General features: G+C 41.3%; 3 protein-coding genes across 3 annotated transcripts; 2 read left to right on the top strand and 1 right to left on the bottom strand.

Annotated features, from left to right (window-relative positions):
* Positions 1-558: 558 nt before the first annotated feature.
* Positions 559-5,327, top strand: LOC117377768 (probable ATP-dependent RNA helicase DDX41). Its single transcript, XM_033974262.2, has 16 exons — positions 559-695; positions 878-970; positions 1,042-1,192; positions 1,269-1,343; positions 1,433-1,493; positions 1,568-1,704; positions 1,779-1,851; positions 1,932-2,085; positions 2,178-2,314; positions 2,403-2,565; positions 2,830-2,961; positions 3,041-3,112; positions 3,192-3,288; positions 4,192-4,341; positions 4,432-4,503; positions 4,919-5,327. Exons 1-16 carry the CDS (start codon positions 669-671, stop codon positions 5,164-5,166), a joined length of 1,842 nt encoding a protein of 613 aa, XP_033830153.2. The 5' UTR covers positions 559-668; the 3' UTR covers positions 5,167-5,327.
* Positions 5,328-5,617: 290 nt separating this feature from the next.
* dok3 (docking protein 3) lies at positions 5,618-11,714 on the top strand. The gene is made up of 5 exons (XM_033973767.2): positions 5,618-5,706; positions 6,912-7,217; positions 7,417-7,510; positions 8,703-8,890; positions 10,858-11,714. Exons 1-5 carry the CDS (start codon positions 5,650-5,652, stop codon positions 11,623-11,625), a joined length of 1,413 nt encoding a protein of 470 aa, XP_033829658.1. The 5' UTR covers positions 5,618-5,649; the 3' UTR covers positions 11,626-11,714.
* A 283-nt stretch (positions 11,715-11,997) lies between these two features.
* Positions 11,998-12,816, bottom strand: atoh1b (atonal bHLH transcription factor 1b). Its single transcript, XM_033974187.2, has one exon. It carries the CDS (start codon positions 12,812-12,814, stop codon positions 12,152-12,154), a length of 663 nt encoding a protein of 220 aa, XP_033830078.1. The 5' UTR covers positions 12,815-12,816; the 3' UTR covers positions 11,998-12,151.
* Positions 12,817-13,818: the final 1,002 nt, after the last annotated feature.

Genomic DNA, 13,818 nt, shown 5'->3' with positions numbered 1-13,818 from the left:
TCTCCAAACACACACATATATATATACACACACACACATATATAACACACACATATATATATACACACACATATATACACACAGTCCATGTGTCTAATTAGTTGTGTAATTCCACTCTCCAAACACACACACACATATATATATATATATATATATATATATATATATATATATATATATATATATATATATATATATATATATATATATAACACACACATATATAACACACACACATACACATATAACACACACACATATATATATAACACACACATATATACACACAGTCCATGTGTCTAATTAGTTGTGTAATTCCACTCTCCAAACACACACATATAACACACACACATATATATATAACACACACACATATACACACAGTCCATGTGTCTAATTAGTTGTGTAATTCCACTCTCCAAACACACACATATAACACACACACATATATATATAACACACACACACACATACACACACTCTGTAATTCCACTCTCCAAACACACGGGGCGCTGTGACTTCTGTTTGAGTTTGATCCTTTTGACTTTCCGTACTTTCTTCCGGGTCTGTGGTGTAAACATGAGAGCGACGTCTCTACGTTTAAAATACTGAATAAAACACTTTTAAAATCATTTATAAACGGCCTGGATCGAGTCAAAGAAACAGAAATGGAGACAGAAACTCGTCCTCCAAAGGTAAAACATCTGAGTTTAATGTTTGTCCCGCGGTGTTTGGCGTGAGCAAAGTCAGATTATATTTATCTTGGTTTTCTTTCAGTAAACAAATGTAGATTTATATGTGTATTAATGCATCTGAGTGTGTGTAAATATTAAATAAATCCTCTTAAAAATGTCTTTACTTAAATCTCTTTTTCCAGCGGCCCAGTGGTGAAGAGGAGAGAGGCTCTGGAGGCTCAGAGGATGAAGACTATGTCCCCTATGTCCCTGTCAAAATCAGAAAACAACAAATGGTGTGTAATCAAAACGTATTCATCAATTATTACGAAAGAATCACGTGTATTCATGTTTATTTATCCAACAGCTCCACAAACTGCAGCGTATCAGAGGAAAAGCAGTGGACGAGGAGCAGAAAGAAAGTGGTGAGGAGCAAAAAGATGAAGAAGAGGGTCTGGGTCCACGCTCCAATGTCAGTCTCCTGGACCAGCACCAAGTCCTGAAGGAAAAGGCTGAAGGTGCGTCTCTGCTCTCCCAAAACCTCAGTCTGTGCGTGTCGTTTCTATCTAACTGTATTTTATTTTATTTGTTCAGCTCGTAAGGAATCTGCCAAAGAGAAACAGCTCAAAGAGGAGGAAAAGATTCTTGAAAGTGTTGCAGAGGGAAGAGGTATTTCTTATTATTACTAATGACAAAATATAAATGTTGTTTGTAATGTCGGAAAGTGATTCAAATTCATTGTTTTGCGTTTTTTGTAGCTTTAATGTCCGTGAAAGAAATGGCTAAAGGTATCATATACGACGACCCTATAAAAACCAGGTACGCTGTTAAACGTGTAGTGCGAAGTTTCATTTTTACTGTGTGCTCTCAAATCTACACAATCGTCTTTACAGTTGGGCTGCACCTCGTTACATCTTAAACATGCCAGAAACGAGACACGAGCGAGTTAGAAGAAAGTTTCACATTCTGGTGGACGGGGATGGCATTCCACCTCCAATCAAAAGCTTCAGGGAAATGAAGTTTCCACCAGGTATTATTCATTTGCAGGTTCTCTGGAGAAAAATAGACAAGACTATCTATCTTTTATGTTGTTTCTGTGTGCAGCAATACTTAAAGGCTTGAAAAAGAAAGGCATTATACATCCAACCCCCATCCAGATACAAGGGATTCCCACTGTGTAACTACATTAAAACTTATTACACGTACTCCATGTTCTTAATTAACTGACCTTTTGACCGGACGTCTCTTCTGCTTCAGTCTCTCTGGTCGGGACATGATTGGCATCGCTTTTACTGGTTCTGGAAAGACGTTGGTTTTCACTCTGCCGATTATCATGTTTGCCCTGGAGCAGGAAAAACGTCTCCCTTTCTTTAAACGCGAAGGACCTTATGGCCTCATCATCTGCCCATCTGTAAGACTCTAAACAAATCCACTCCAGTAATCGTCTGCATGTTTTTCCACACACATAACACTGTATCCAAATGTTCTTCTGTCTTATTCCAGAGGGAGTTGGCAAGACAAACACATGGCATTATCGACTATTACTGTAAACTGCTGGAAGAAGAGGGAGCTCCTCTGATGCGCACTGCCCTCTGCATTGGCGGCATGTCTGTGAAGGAGCAGATGGAAGTGATAAAACAGTAGGTCACCGTGAGATTTGCACTTACAATAGTTGAAAAGCTGTTTCTAAAGCTGTTTCTAAGGCTGCCTGTTTGTTTGTGAACGCAGTGGGGTTCATATGATGGTGGCGACTCCTGGCAGACTCATGGATTTACTGCAGAAGAAGATGGTCAGTCTGGATATTTGTCGCTACCTGGCTCTGGATGAGGCTGATCGGATGATTGACATGGGCTTTGAGGAGGACATTCGAACCATTTTCTCTTATTTTAAGGTGAGTTATTTAAAAGTGTGTAAATGTTTTGCTTTTTTTATGTTTATTCACTTGTTCAGGGACTGCAGAGGGAAAGTAGCCATCGCTAAATCTGGTACAAATCATCTTTTCTTTAGTGAGATTAACGAAATTGTACATGAGCCCTGACAAATAACGATAAACTAAACATATATCATTATGCTGGGTAAAAGAATCAATTTATACTGGATTAAAATATGTGCAACAGTTTTGAATTTCATGGTTTTAATTATAATTCTTACACAGGGACAAAGACAAACCCTCCTTTTCAGTGCTACTATGCCAAAGAAGATACAAAACTTTGCCAAGAGCGCACTTGTCAAACCAATAACTATTAATGTGGGCCGGGCGGGTGCTGCCAGCTTGGACGTCATTCAGGTACAACCTTGTCTGCCTTTTTGCTTACCTGGCAGTTGTTTCTGTAAGCTTTCTCGCTATAATGAGATTTTGTTTCAAGGAAGTGGAATATGTCAAAGAGGAGGCCAAGATGGTGTACTTACTGGAGTGTCTACAGAAAACGCCCCCACCTGTATGTTATGTGTTATGACACTCTGTAACTGCATCATAATTGTGATTTTTTTAACATGATGTTCTTTTTTTGCTCGCAGGTTTTGATATTTGCTGAGAAAAAGGCTGATGTCGATGCTATTCACGAGTATCTTTTGCTGAAAGGTGTAGAAGCCGTGGCCATTCATGGAGGAAAAGGTGAACTCTGACTTTTATATTGGATTTTAGTCGCTCATTTCTTTGTGACAGTAAGAGTCTCACTTATCAAGCGTTTTCTCGTGCGCTAAACGGCTAAACGTGCTAAAAGTGGAGCAAAAACCCGACTCACAGAGACGCTAAAGGAGACGCAGCGCACTTTTGCTCCTGTGCGTGAATAACTTTGCAAAACGGGGTATTTTCACCAACAAGTGCAGAATCTGAGGCGGAGGAAATGCAAATTAAGTTGCGCTGCCAGATTTATCTCAACTATGACAGATGTAACTTCCTGATAACACTTAGAGAGGCAGGTGCGACTTTGTGCATCTGTAGGGCATTTGTGGTTTGAAATGCTTTGAAATGACAAACAAGGACAGATTCGATAATAACATGTTGTTTTCAAAGCCGCAGTGATAAAATATAAACTCTTTACCTGCAACACTTTGGCTCTGACTCCCACAAAGTCTCCCAGTGACTCCGGGATTCCACATCAGCTGTCCATGAATCTGGGCTTTCGAGCATTTGTCCCATATGTCCTAAAGACGCTGTCCCACATCCTAAAGACTGTCCCATGCGGCCTAAATACTCTGTGCTAGTGAAAAGGATAAAACTGGTAAACTTACTATTGAAACGCTTCTTAATCCAGATGCTATTTGAATATGTTGAGAGGACAAACGTGAATTTACACTTAAACACTTCACAGGAGCAGACGCACAAACCTTTACACTGAATACTCATTTCCAGATCAGTTTTGAGGCAGAAATAATACGCACACTTCCTAAAGGTGAATCACGCACAGCACACCCACAAACGCCACAGGCTTTTTCAGTTCATGCTCACAGTTTAGCCCGTGTGTTGATATCTCTGAGGCCCTAACTCCCATTTAAACGCTTTATTCTGTTACAGACCAAGAGGAAAGAACAAAAGCCATAGAGGCGTTTAAAGAAGGGAAAAAAGACGTGTTGGTAGCTACAGACGTCGCCTCTAAGGGTTTGGATTTCCCTGCAATACAACATGTAGTAAACTATGACATGCCCGAGGAGATCGAAAACTATGGTAACGTTTGTGTTTTTTTTTCAGTGTCATTTGTAGATTTTGTGATTTTTTTTTTCAAAATTCGTTTATTCATCCATGTGTCTGAAATAGTCCACAGAATTGGAAGAACGGGTCGCTCGGGAAAGACTGGAATTGCCACGACTTTCATCAATAAAGGCTGTGGTAAGTAAAGCATTCTATAATATTTGCTAATCTTGAGTTAAAGCCACAGTATGTAACTTTTCAGCAATAACAAATGCATGTTTTTGTTCATTTTGGTTGTGTTTATCACCGAATAACAAACCTGACTTTCCTCCTGCTTGTTTTCCACGGAAATCTCAGCTATAATCTTCCAGTTTGGCTTAAAACATAACTATCTCCGTACATCCAAGAATGTTCCAGAGTGTGGTTTTAACTTTTTATTTCCATAGAATCATGCAGGCGACTTGCCATCTCCAGAAAGTTACACACTGTACCTTTAAATGCTAAATTTGAGACCTGTTTTTTGTAATATGAACACAGAAGTGCGGTGTCCACGTGAGCGTTTACTCCGTCGTGTCTGTCCATTCGTGTTGATTTGATGTAACTCTCTTCACAGATGAGTCGGTGCTGATGGATCTGAAGGCGCTGCTGGTCGAGGCCAAACAGAAGGTTCCTCCGGTCCTCCAGGTTCTGCAGACGGGCGACGAGACCATGCTGGACATCGGAGGCGAAAGGGGCTGCACGTTCTGCGGGGGTCTGGGCCATCGCATCACAGACTGTCCCAAACTGGAGGCTATGCAGACAAAGCAGGTCACCAACATCGGACGCAAGGACTACTTAGCCCACAGCTCTATGGACTTTTAAAGACTTTTCTTTTATAAAAGGAACTGAGAAAATTTTCTAAAAATAGTGCAGTTAAATGTCATAAAACAGAACAAAGAAAGTGCTGGAAAACTGTAAAGATATTTTTGTTTGATGAGTCGACTTTAGATGCTGTAAATAAATTACTCTTGTTGTTTTATTTTAAAGGTGTGAGGCTTTGTGGTTTTTAAGGAAGTTGCAAAAACATTAATGTAAAAGGAAGTTTCGGTGAGCACACAAGTGTATGTTGGTATTTTGAGGCTGGTAGGCAGCTGCAAACGCAACCATGTGAAACTTGTTGACGTAAAGGAAACTTTCAGTGAATATTGTAGGAACTAAACCTCATTTTAACCTTGGTATTTCGCTATTCAACAACTTCTCTGTCGGACAACAAGAGCCACTAGGAGAGAGAGCCGCTACAAGGGAGCCACAAGAGAGCCACTACGAGAGAGAGCCGCTACGAGAGAGCCAGACAGCTGCACAGACATGGACACTGTCTTCAAAGAGGGGCTGCTCTACCTGCAAGCTGTGAAGTTTGGGAAAGTAAGTCTTAAAATACTTTCATAAAATAAAATTACTCTAAATGACAGATACTTTTACTTCAGCTGCAGAATGATTTTAAAACTATTTGTGTGAACTAAAGTGGCGTTCATTACTTTACATTTCATTTGATTTGTTTTTTGTGTGTGTTTTCTTTTTAATGTGCAGTTCAAACATATAAAACAAACAACAGCAGTATGTGTCTTGTAAAGGTTGAATTTCAAGTCTTTACAAATGCAATCACAAAAATAAGTTATTGTTTCTCTGATTGTTGGATAAATTTTACATTAACGCAGATTAAAGTGTTACTGGCGTATCCTTCATTATCAACAGAAAAGTAAGTCTTAAAATAGTTTCATAACGTGAAATTATTCAGAATGATACTTATACTTCAGCTGCAGAACTATTGTTAAACTATTTTTGTGAACTAAAGTGGCATTTTGTTTGTGTGTTTTCTTAATTTAATCATATAAAACACACACAACAGCAGTAAGTGTCTTGTTCAGTTTCAAGTTTTTACAAATACGATAAAAAAATAACAGTAATTCTTTCTCTAATCCGCGTTAATGTGAGATTTATTCAACAATTGGTAAAGTCTTTTCTGTCGATATGATAGTAAATCTTAAAATACTTTCCCAAAATTGTAAAATTATTCAAAGTGACAGCTTATTATAGGTTAAACTTGAGCTGCAGAATGATTTTTAAACCATTTCTTTGAACTAAATGGACATTCATTACGTTACATTTCATTTGATTTGTTTTTTGTTTTCATTTTATTGTGCAATTTAAACACATAAAACACACACACAACAGCAGTATGTGTCTTGTGAAGGTTCAGTCTCAAATCTGAACAAATACTATCACAAAAATAACAGTAATTCTCTCTAATCTGTATTAATTTGGTATTTAAACAACAAGAAATACATTAGATTAGATTTGTGTGTGTGTGTTTTCTTTTTATTGTGTAATTTAAACATACAAAACACATTCTGCAGTTGTGTTTGTGGTTTATAACAGCTCAGTTTAAAGTGTGAACAAATGCGATATGCGAAGTAATTCTCACTTTCAGCCACAGAACTATTTTTAAACCATTTTTTTGCAAACTAATCTGGTAATATGTCACTTTGTTTGTTTGTTGTTGGGTTTTTTGTGCTTGTGTGTGTGTGTCATAAAGCGTTCCGAGCTCATCCTTCATCCTTCCCCAACAGAAAACTTGGCGGAAAATCTGGATGTCCCTCTACAAACCGAGCTCCACGGGCGTCGGCCGGCTGGAGCTGTACACCGTGGCGGACAACATCGCCGCCGTGCACGACAACAAGAAAACGGGGAGACCCAAATCGCAAGCCAGGAAGGTTGTACGTTTAAGCGACTGCCTCAGTGTCACCGCAGCCCCCAAAGAGTCCTGCCCTACAGACTGTGAAGCGTTTTACCTCAACACCACCTCAGCGACTTACACCCTGGCCTCTCCAACGACCCAGGACTTGATAAACGCGCTGTGTGTCCTCGCATTCCAGGTAACGACTTCACTTTTACCAGGGAATTGGGAAGAATGAGGTGTACCGACAAACAAAGATAGCACAATGAGGAAGTACACGCAGTAACTTGTAATGAAATCCACTTCTCTAAATGTCTTATACTTGTCGGAGTCATAAAAGCGAGATAAGAGCGAGCTGTACACTCCGGGTTATGTTGACAATGCCACTGTGTTTACAGAAGGATCCTGAAGATGCAGACAAAGGGGCTTTCGATAGAGGAAACGGCCTGATCATGGAGGACAACGACCTGTATGCATCATGGGAAAGCGGCGGTAGTGTATTGTAAAGATTTGTTTAACTGCAAGAAATTCTGTTGCAACTGTCGCTTTTTTTTTTTTTTTGTTCTCTGATAAACCTCTAGTAATTTTAGCCACCCGTGTTACGCAAAATAAGTCGTGTTCTAACGCTGTTACCTCCTCAAAAACAGACCTGGAGTTGTGTTTTGTTTCATTCACACATTTAAGCAACACTTTATTATTAGTTTGTGCATTTCCAAAGCTCAAAAACGCTCAGTTCCACCTTGTGATGTCATGAAGTGGTAGTTAACAGCTCCTTTTTAGCTTTAGTTCAGCAGAAAATGGCAGTTCCAGGGTTGAAATGATCCAAAATGGCGGCGAGTAAAAAGAACATCACTAAAAAAATGGCTTCAGTGGACGCCTGGATTGATGTAGTATCTGAAATATTTCGACATCAGCTGCAAAGTATCAATAAAATACATTGCAGGTTCATCTATCTATATCAAAAATATCTAAACTAAGAGAGCTCGAGTTAACTTATTCATTCTGTCATCGTCTGAATCCTCATAAAACTTAAAAAAATATGTAACTCATACGGTAAACATCCAAAAAGAACACATTTTATAGTATTTGAAACAAGTCGATTGAGTTTCTTACCCCGACTACAACAGATTTTTTGTGATTTTTTTCCATTTTTGTAAAGAATTATTATTTTACTGTACAATATATAAATGCATTTACACTGTTTGCATTTTGTTTTTCTTGTAGCTCCCCAGTTCTTTGTAAATACTTTTGTTTTTCCTTTAATTTTCCAAAACGGGATGGAATCAAAAAACACGACAAGTCCATGAAAAGCACCATTAAGGGACTTTGAATCATAATGTTTGTTTCATTCTGTATTTGAACAGGAAGAAATGTGTCTGTACAATGTGTGTTCTTCCTAAAATAAAAGTTTAATTATCTAAATGATTCTAGAAATTAAGGTGTGTGGAGTTAAAAAAACAGTGGAGCACTTCCTGTATCACCACATGATGACATCACAAGGTGGAACAGAGCGTTTTTTTCAGTTTGAGTGAAGAACGCGGCGTAAATATGCAGTTCTGTGTGTTAAAAATGTGCTAATGAAACAAAAAAACACAACTCCAGGTCTGTTTGTGACGAGGAAACGACATTAGAACAGATCAGAAAACGGCGTAAATACTGTTTAAATACTGTTTTGGGTTTCCAGATACGACACAACCGCTGAATGTCCATCTCGTGACCGTGCGGACTACAGAGGCGTCGCAGAGGTGTGACTTATCTGGGGACTACCTGGTCTCACCTGAAGAGGACGCTCTGCTGCTGCTGGACTGCAACACTTTGGACGTGATCTACCGCTGGCCCTACAAGATGCTCAGGAAATACGGACAAGTCGAGGTAAAGTTGTAAAGATTAAACGCAAGGATTGACGTGAAGACTGTTAGAATATAGAAAGAAAAAGCAAATGTAAAGACTTAAACATCTCCCAAAGTCTGTTTTTATAAAGGCTTCCTGTGTGGGCCTGTCTCGTTCTCACATTTTGAAGTAAATCTGAAGTAAATATAGACGATAAACGATAAAACCAGCGCGGTCAACTCCTCCAGTTTGTCCAACGACTAAAGTCTAAACTTGTCCGTGCATTTATCTCCTCAAGGTTTGATTATTGTAATGGACTTTTTGTCGGGATTCCTGTCAAGAACATCCAAAAACTACAATCCGTCCAAAAGAGCAGCACCAGAATCCGAATGAAAGTCAGAAAGTTTGAATGTATCGCTCCTGTTATCACTGGCTCCATGTTTCATCCCGGATTTGAAAACAAAATCCTTCTGCTGACACATAAATGCATCATGACCTGAGCACTTTGCAAACTTCAAACCCTCAGGTCTTCAGGTGGCTCCTTCAGGTCAAACACGAGGCGCCGCACGATGGAGGACGGAGCTTCTGTTCAGCTGCACCACGACTCTGGAGCCGCTGAGAGCCACACAGACCCTGAACTTTATTTTTTAAAGCTAATCTACAGACTTTTTTATTTAGAAAAGCTGATTGTTGATGGTTTTTAGCATTTAGCAGTTAGTTTTGGTTTAAAGTTCTTGTTTTATTGTAGCACTCTGAGATTCATGTGCATTATAAATAACATTATTATTATTATTATTATTATTATATTTTCATTCTGCTGTTTATTTATTGCAGCTCATGATTTTTAACAATTTTGTAGATTTAGAATAGTTTTTATGGTTTAAATCTGCAATTTTTTGTGTCCCAAATTAGTTTCTTCATTAGATTCTTTAAATTTTTCCTGTTTTTGTAAATATTTTTGGTGTCGGATTGGGACAAATTTCACTTTTCCCTCGTCAGGATCCTCATGTTGGTCGATCTGCAGTTTTCTTCTTCTAATCGCCCGGTTTAACAAGGAACAGAGCAGAGCTGAGACGATTTGTCCAGCGCAGACCCAACACCAAAAATATAAAAAAAAACCCAGTAAAAGCAGTAACCCATAACAGTGAAACTAATTTATGACACAAAAAAGAGCAGATTTAAACCACAAAATCTATTCTAAATCTAGAAAATCACGAGCTGCAATAAATAAACAGCAAAATGAAACAGTTTAGTCATAAATTTGCATCAGTAATGAGCCGGACAAGTTATTTATTCAACCTTTTTCAGCTTAAATCGTATCACACGGCCAAGAAAATAACAAAAAATAACCAGTAGCGCAAAGAAAACGTGCACCTTGATCACCAGAATGTGCAGACAAAAGTGATTTATCCATAACGTCTTCCTCTAAATCTGAGTCATTTTTATTTATATCAATTGTTTAAACATGGAACTTATTCATAACATTAAAACGATTAAATTAAATGTTAACCGTGATAATAGTGACACTTAATCTCTGCATCGTGCTCTGCTCAGTCCGGATAAGGAACATGGGCAACCAACAGGAAGTTAACCAAATGTGGAATTGTTTTGACTTTCATAACTTTCACAACTAAAAACACGTGTGACAGTGAAGTTAGGGCGACTGTGGCTCAGCTGGTAGAGTGTTTGTCCATTTATCTGAAGGTTAGAGGTTTGATTATCGCTCCTGACGTAAACATTAATGGTTGAGTCGTTGGGCAAGACACTTAACCCCGACTCTCCCCCCGGTGTCTGTGTCATTGAGCAAATATTAAGACTTAAACAAACTGTGACGACCGGACTGGAGCATGTCTCAAACTCTATTTTATTAAGGAGCATCGTTAACCAGCAGAAGTTTAACCAAATGTGCAGATTTGTGGGTTTTCACAGCTAGAAACATTCCTGATACTGAGCTGTGGCACGCTGGAGTCTTGTTTAAACTTTACACTGATTCTTTTGTGTGATTCCAGGGAGGATTCAGTATCGAAGCGGGTCGGCGCTGCGAGTCAGGGGCAGGAAAGTTTGTCTTCTTATCCAAACACGCGCAGCACATCTTTCAGATCATATCCCAACAATGCACCGAAAAGACATCGACTTCACAGCAGCACAATAACCACGCCGCTTTTGACCAATCGTCTGCCCAGTCGCCCGTCACGGCTGACCCATCCTGCCTCCAAGATGTATTTTCTCCTTCCACCGATGACAAATCCTCCCAATACTACTGCTATCTAAGCGACTGTTTCAGGCAGTTAACTGTGGACCCGGCTCACTGCGGTCTCAGCGGGGAAGAAGGAGGCGAGGACGACTACGGCTGTTCCCCCGACGCCGAAGACTTCAATTACGCCACAGAGGAGAGGATTTATTACAACCTGCCGAGCTCCGTGCGGGGTCAAATCAAAGACCAACTTCAAGACGATTCAGACGTCTTGTATTCAGAGGTGAAGAAAGACCAAGCATCTTTATGTCAAGCCACGGTGCAGCCTGCGTACTGCCGTGCCCTGAAACCACGGTACCATCTGCAGCAACGGAGGAGCGACTCTCCGCTCCCCCTCTGTGCTGCTCAAGGAGAAGTGATGGATAATGTGGAAGAGGAGGAGGGCATCGTGTCCACCGGCCAAATTACCCCCTCAGAGGCCTCCGCTAGTTTCAAACATCGTCTCGCTGAAATTATTTCTAAAGACCTGGCAAAGTTCCAGCCCCCAGCCCCCCCAGGAGCCAGTCCCACGTATCCTCTGTAGATTATTATGTAAACAAGGAGACGGTTTACGTCTGGACACTGGGTCATGATGCAGATTTAGGGTCAGTGTTTGTTTTGAGGCTCCCACAGTCACACAGAGCTGCACATGTGTTCACTCATCACTTCTGTTAAATGAAATTAATAAAAGTATAAAACGATTCTATAGAAACAAAACAAATGAAACGAGACTTTGAGCCTGTGGGATTCAGAAAAACAACATGTTTATGTTAGAAGTGAAATGGCTCATTTATGTTGATAGTTTTGTGTTACAGAATATGACTGAGCACAAGTGGATTGTAAAATATATTTATTGTAGAAAAACATGGTAATAAAATAAACAATATAAATATCAAAATAATTCCTCTGAGGCACGTCACTGTCACGTTTCTAGCCTGGATAAAGTGCAAGAGGAGGCCTTGAGTCCGGCCTCAGGATGTCCTGTGGGACACAGAACATGGACAGAAGCTGCAGCTTTGTCCCACTGCGCGCGCCCTGCAGCTGTGTGCACGTGTGTGCACGTGTGCGCGTTACTGTGTCCTGGTGAGACTTTCCTCTAAGTCGCTGAAGTGAGAAGATTCTCCATCACTGCTGTGCGCGGAGCTCGTGCCCGCCTCAGACTGTGGCGCGAGGATAATGAAGTGTCCCACAGCTGTGTCCGCGCGCTCCGGGGCCAGGGGCCCGGTCTGGACACAGTCCGGGCCGTGGTGAGGGTGCAGCAGACTTCTCCTGGGCCCTTTGTCCCCTGTGTCCTCACAGTCCTGACGCACCACTCCCGCCAGCAGCTCGGACAGCTCCGTGATGTAAATCTGTGCCATTTGGAGCGTGTCATATTTGGACAGTTTCTTCTCGTTCTCCAGTGACGGGATGACGCTCCGCAGCTCGTCAAAGGCTTTATTCAGCCCGTGCATCCTCCTGCGCTCACGCGCGTTGGCTGCCACGCGCCGGTGTCTCTGAGGGCCAAAGTGACTCGTCTTGGCCCCATCATCAGCTTTGTTCCGGTGTGTGATTCCAGCGGAAGGATCTGGAAGTTTTGGCACCAGAGAAAGTCCCGCGGTTTCACCGTCTCTTCTTGAAAAATCATGCAGAGAATTTGAAGCGATCCACGTTTTGGAGCTGATCTGCGCCTGATGCAGGAGACTGAAGTCCTCTGGGTACTCAGTCCAGCTGACCACTTCAGCTTTAGCTGCCATCACTGCAGTGGACAGGAGTTTACAGAAAAGGTCAAAGAGAAAACTCTCCTGGTTTGTTGATGTCCTGGCACCGCGCGGGACATTTATATCGTCCGCCTCCTCCCAGTGTCACCTTCATGTCACTCCCTCCTGACAGCTCCAGGACGCAGCAGCCAATCCCCTGCCCCGTGTCCCAGGACAATTAGAGCCTCGCCTTTTACACCCTGTGCTTTGTAATTCAAACACCACCTTGTCTTTGTGCGTTAACAGTTGTTCTCCACAAGAATGAATCATTCACGAGCGTCACTTTAAAAAAAAGAGACAAACTGAGACAAACTGAGACAAACTGAGGACTGATGCTATGTGCCCATTGGCACTAAAGTGGAGTTTTATCAAACAAACTGTGTAAACTACACAATCTCTCTGTGTGTATTTAAATAAGAATAATAAAAGAGACAGATGGAGAGCAAGACACAGACCAGGACACACCTTCCCAAATAAGGAAGTGATAGTTGTCACGTCTTAAGGAGCATTTCTGCTCCATTACGCGTCAGAGCAGCATATCATGGCAAACATCAAATGAATAATGAATGTGTGTTGCTTTAAACGCTGTTGTTGAGCTCTAAAGATCAGTGGGCTGTGGCCTCATGGGCCCCGTGCCTCTCAGCTGGTGTCCCCTGGCACCTCACAGCAGCCGCGCGCACCTCTGTCAGAGCGCGCGGCCTCGTCTCCCATATGCTGCCCCAGCCCGGGCTGGACTGAGCGCACTGAGGCTAATCACTCATTACAGTCTATTACAGAGACAGGGGGGCAGCAGCTCGTGTGTTTGGTCAGTGTCTGTGTGAAAGTGTCAGTCTGAGGCGGGTCCACACAGAACAACAACATGGAGTTAAATAAATGGGCACGCTCCTGGTCCCGGGGTGTCCACTCATTTTTGCTACATGAATATTTCATTCCTTCAGCCTATAGTGCCAGGGCAACAGCCTGTAGCCCTGCGCCCGTTTAAAATGCGCCTCCACCTCCCA

Source organism: Periophthalmus magnuspinnatus, chromosome 10 (genome assembly GCF_009829125.3).
Source record: "Periophthalmus magnuspinnatus isolate fPerMag1 chromosome 10, fPerMag1.2.pri, whole genome shotgun sequence".
In the NCBI taxonomy this organism is placed as follows: domain Eukaryota; kingdom Metazoa; phylum Chordata; class Actinopteri; order Gobiiformes; family Gobiidae; genus Periophthalmus; species Periophthalmus magnuspinnatus.
The sequence above is the reverse complement of the archived record's forward strand: the minus strand, read 5'-3'. Positions and strand labels throughout refer to the sequence as shown.

Bases quoted from the DNA above. Each gene is read 5' to 3' on its own strand.
- LOC117377768 (XM_033974262.2), top strand. From the start codon at position 669: ATGGAGACAGAAACTCGTCCTCCAAAG. The intron at 696-877 runs GTAAAACATCTG...CTCTTTTTCCAG, and splicing joins CAGAAACTCGTCCTCCAAAG to CGGCCCAGTGGTGAAGAGGA. The intron at 1,193-1,268 runs GTGCGTCTCTGC...TTATTTGTTCAG, and splicing joins CCTGAAGGAAAAGGCTGAAG to CTCGTAAGGAATCTGCCAAA.
- dok3 (XM_033973767.2), top strand. From the start codon at position 5,650: ATGGACACTGTCTTCAAAGAGGGGCTGCTCTACCTGCAAGCTGTGAAG. The intron at 7,218-7,416 runs GTAACGACTTCA...CTGTGTTTACAG, and splicing joins TGTGTGTCCTCGCATTCCAG to AAGGATCCTGAAGATGCAGA. The intron at 8,891-10,857 runs GTAAAGTTGTAA...GTGTGATTCCAG, and splicing joins GGAAATACGGACAAGTCGAG to GGAGGATTCAGTATCGAAGC.
- atoh1b (XM_033974187.2), bottom strand. From the start codon at position 12,814: ATGGCAGCTAAAGCTGAAGTGGTCAGCTGGACTGAGTACCCAGAGGAC.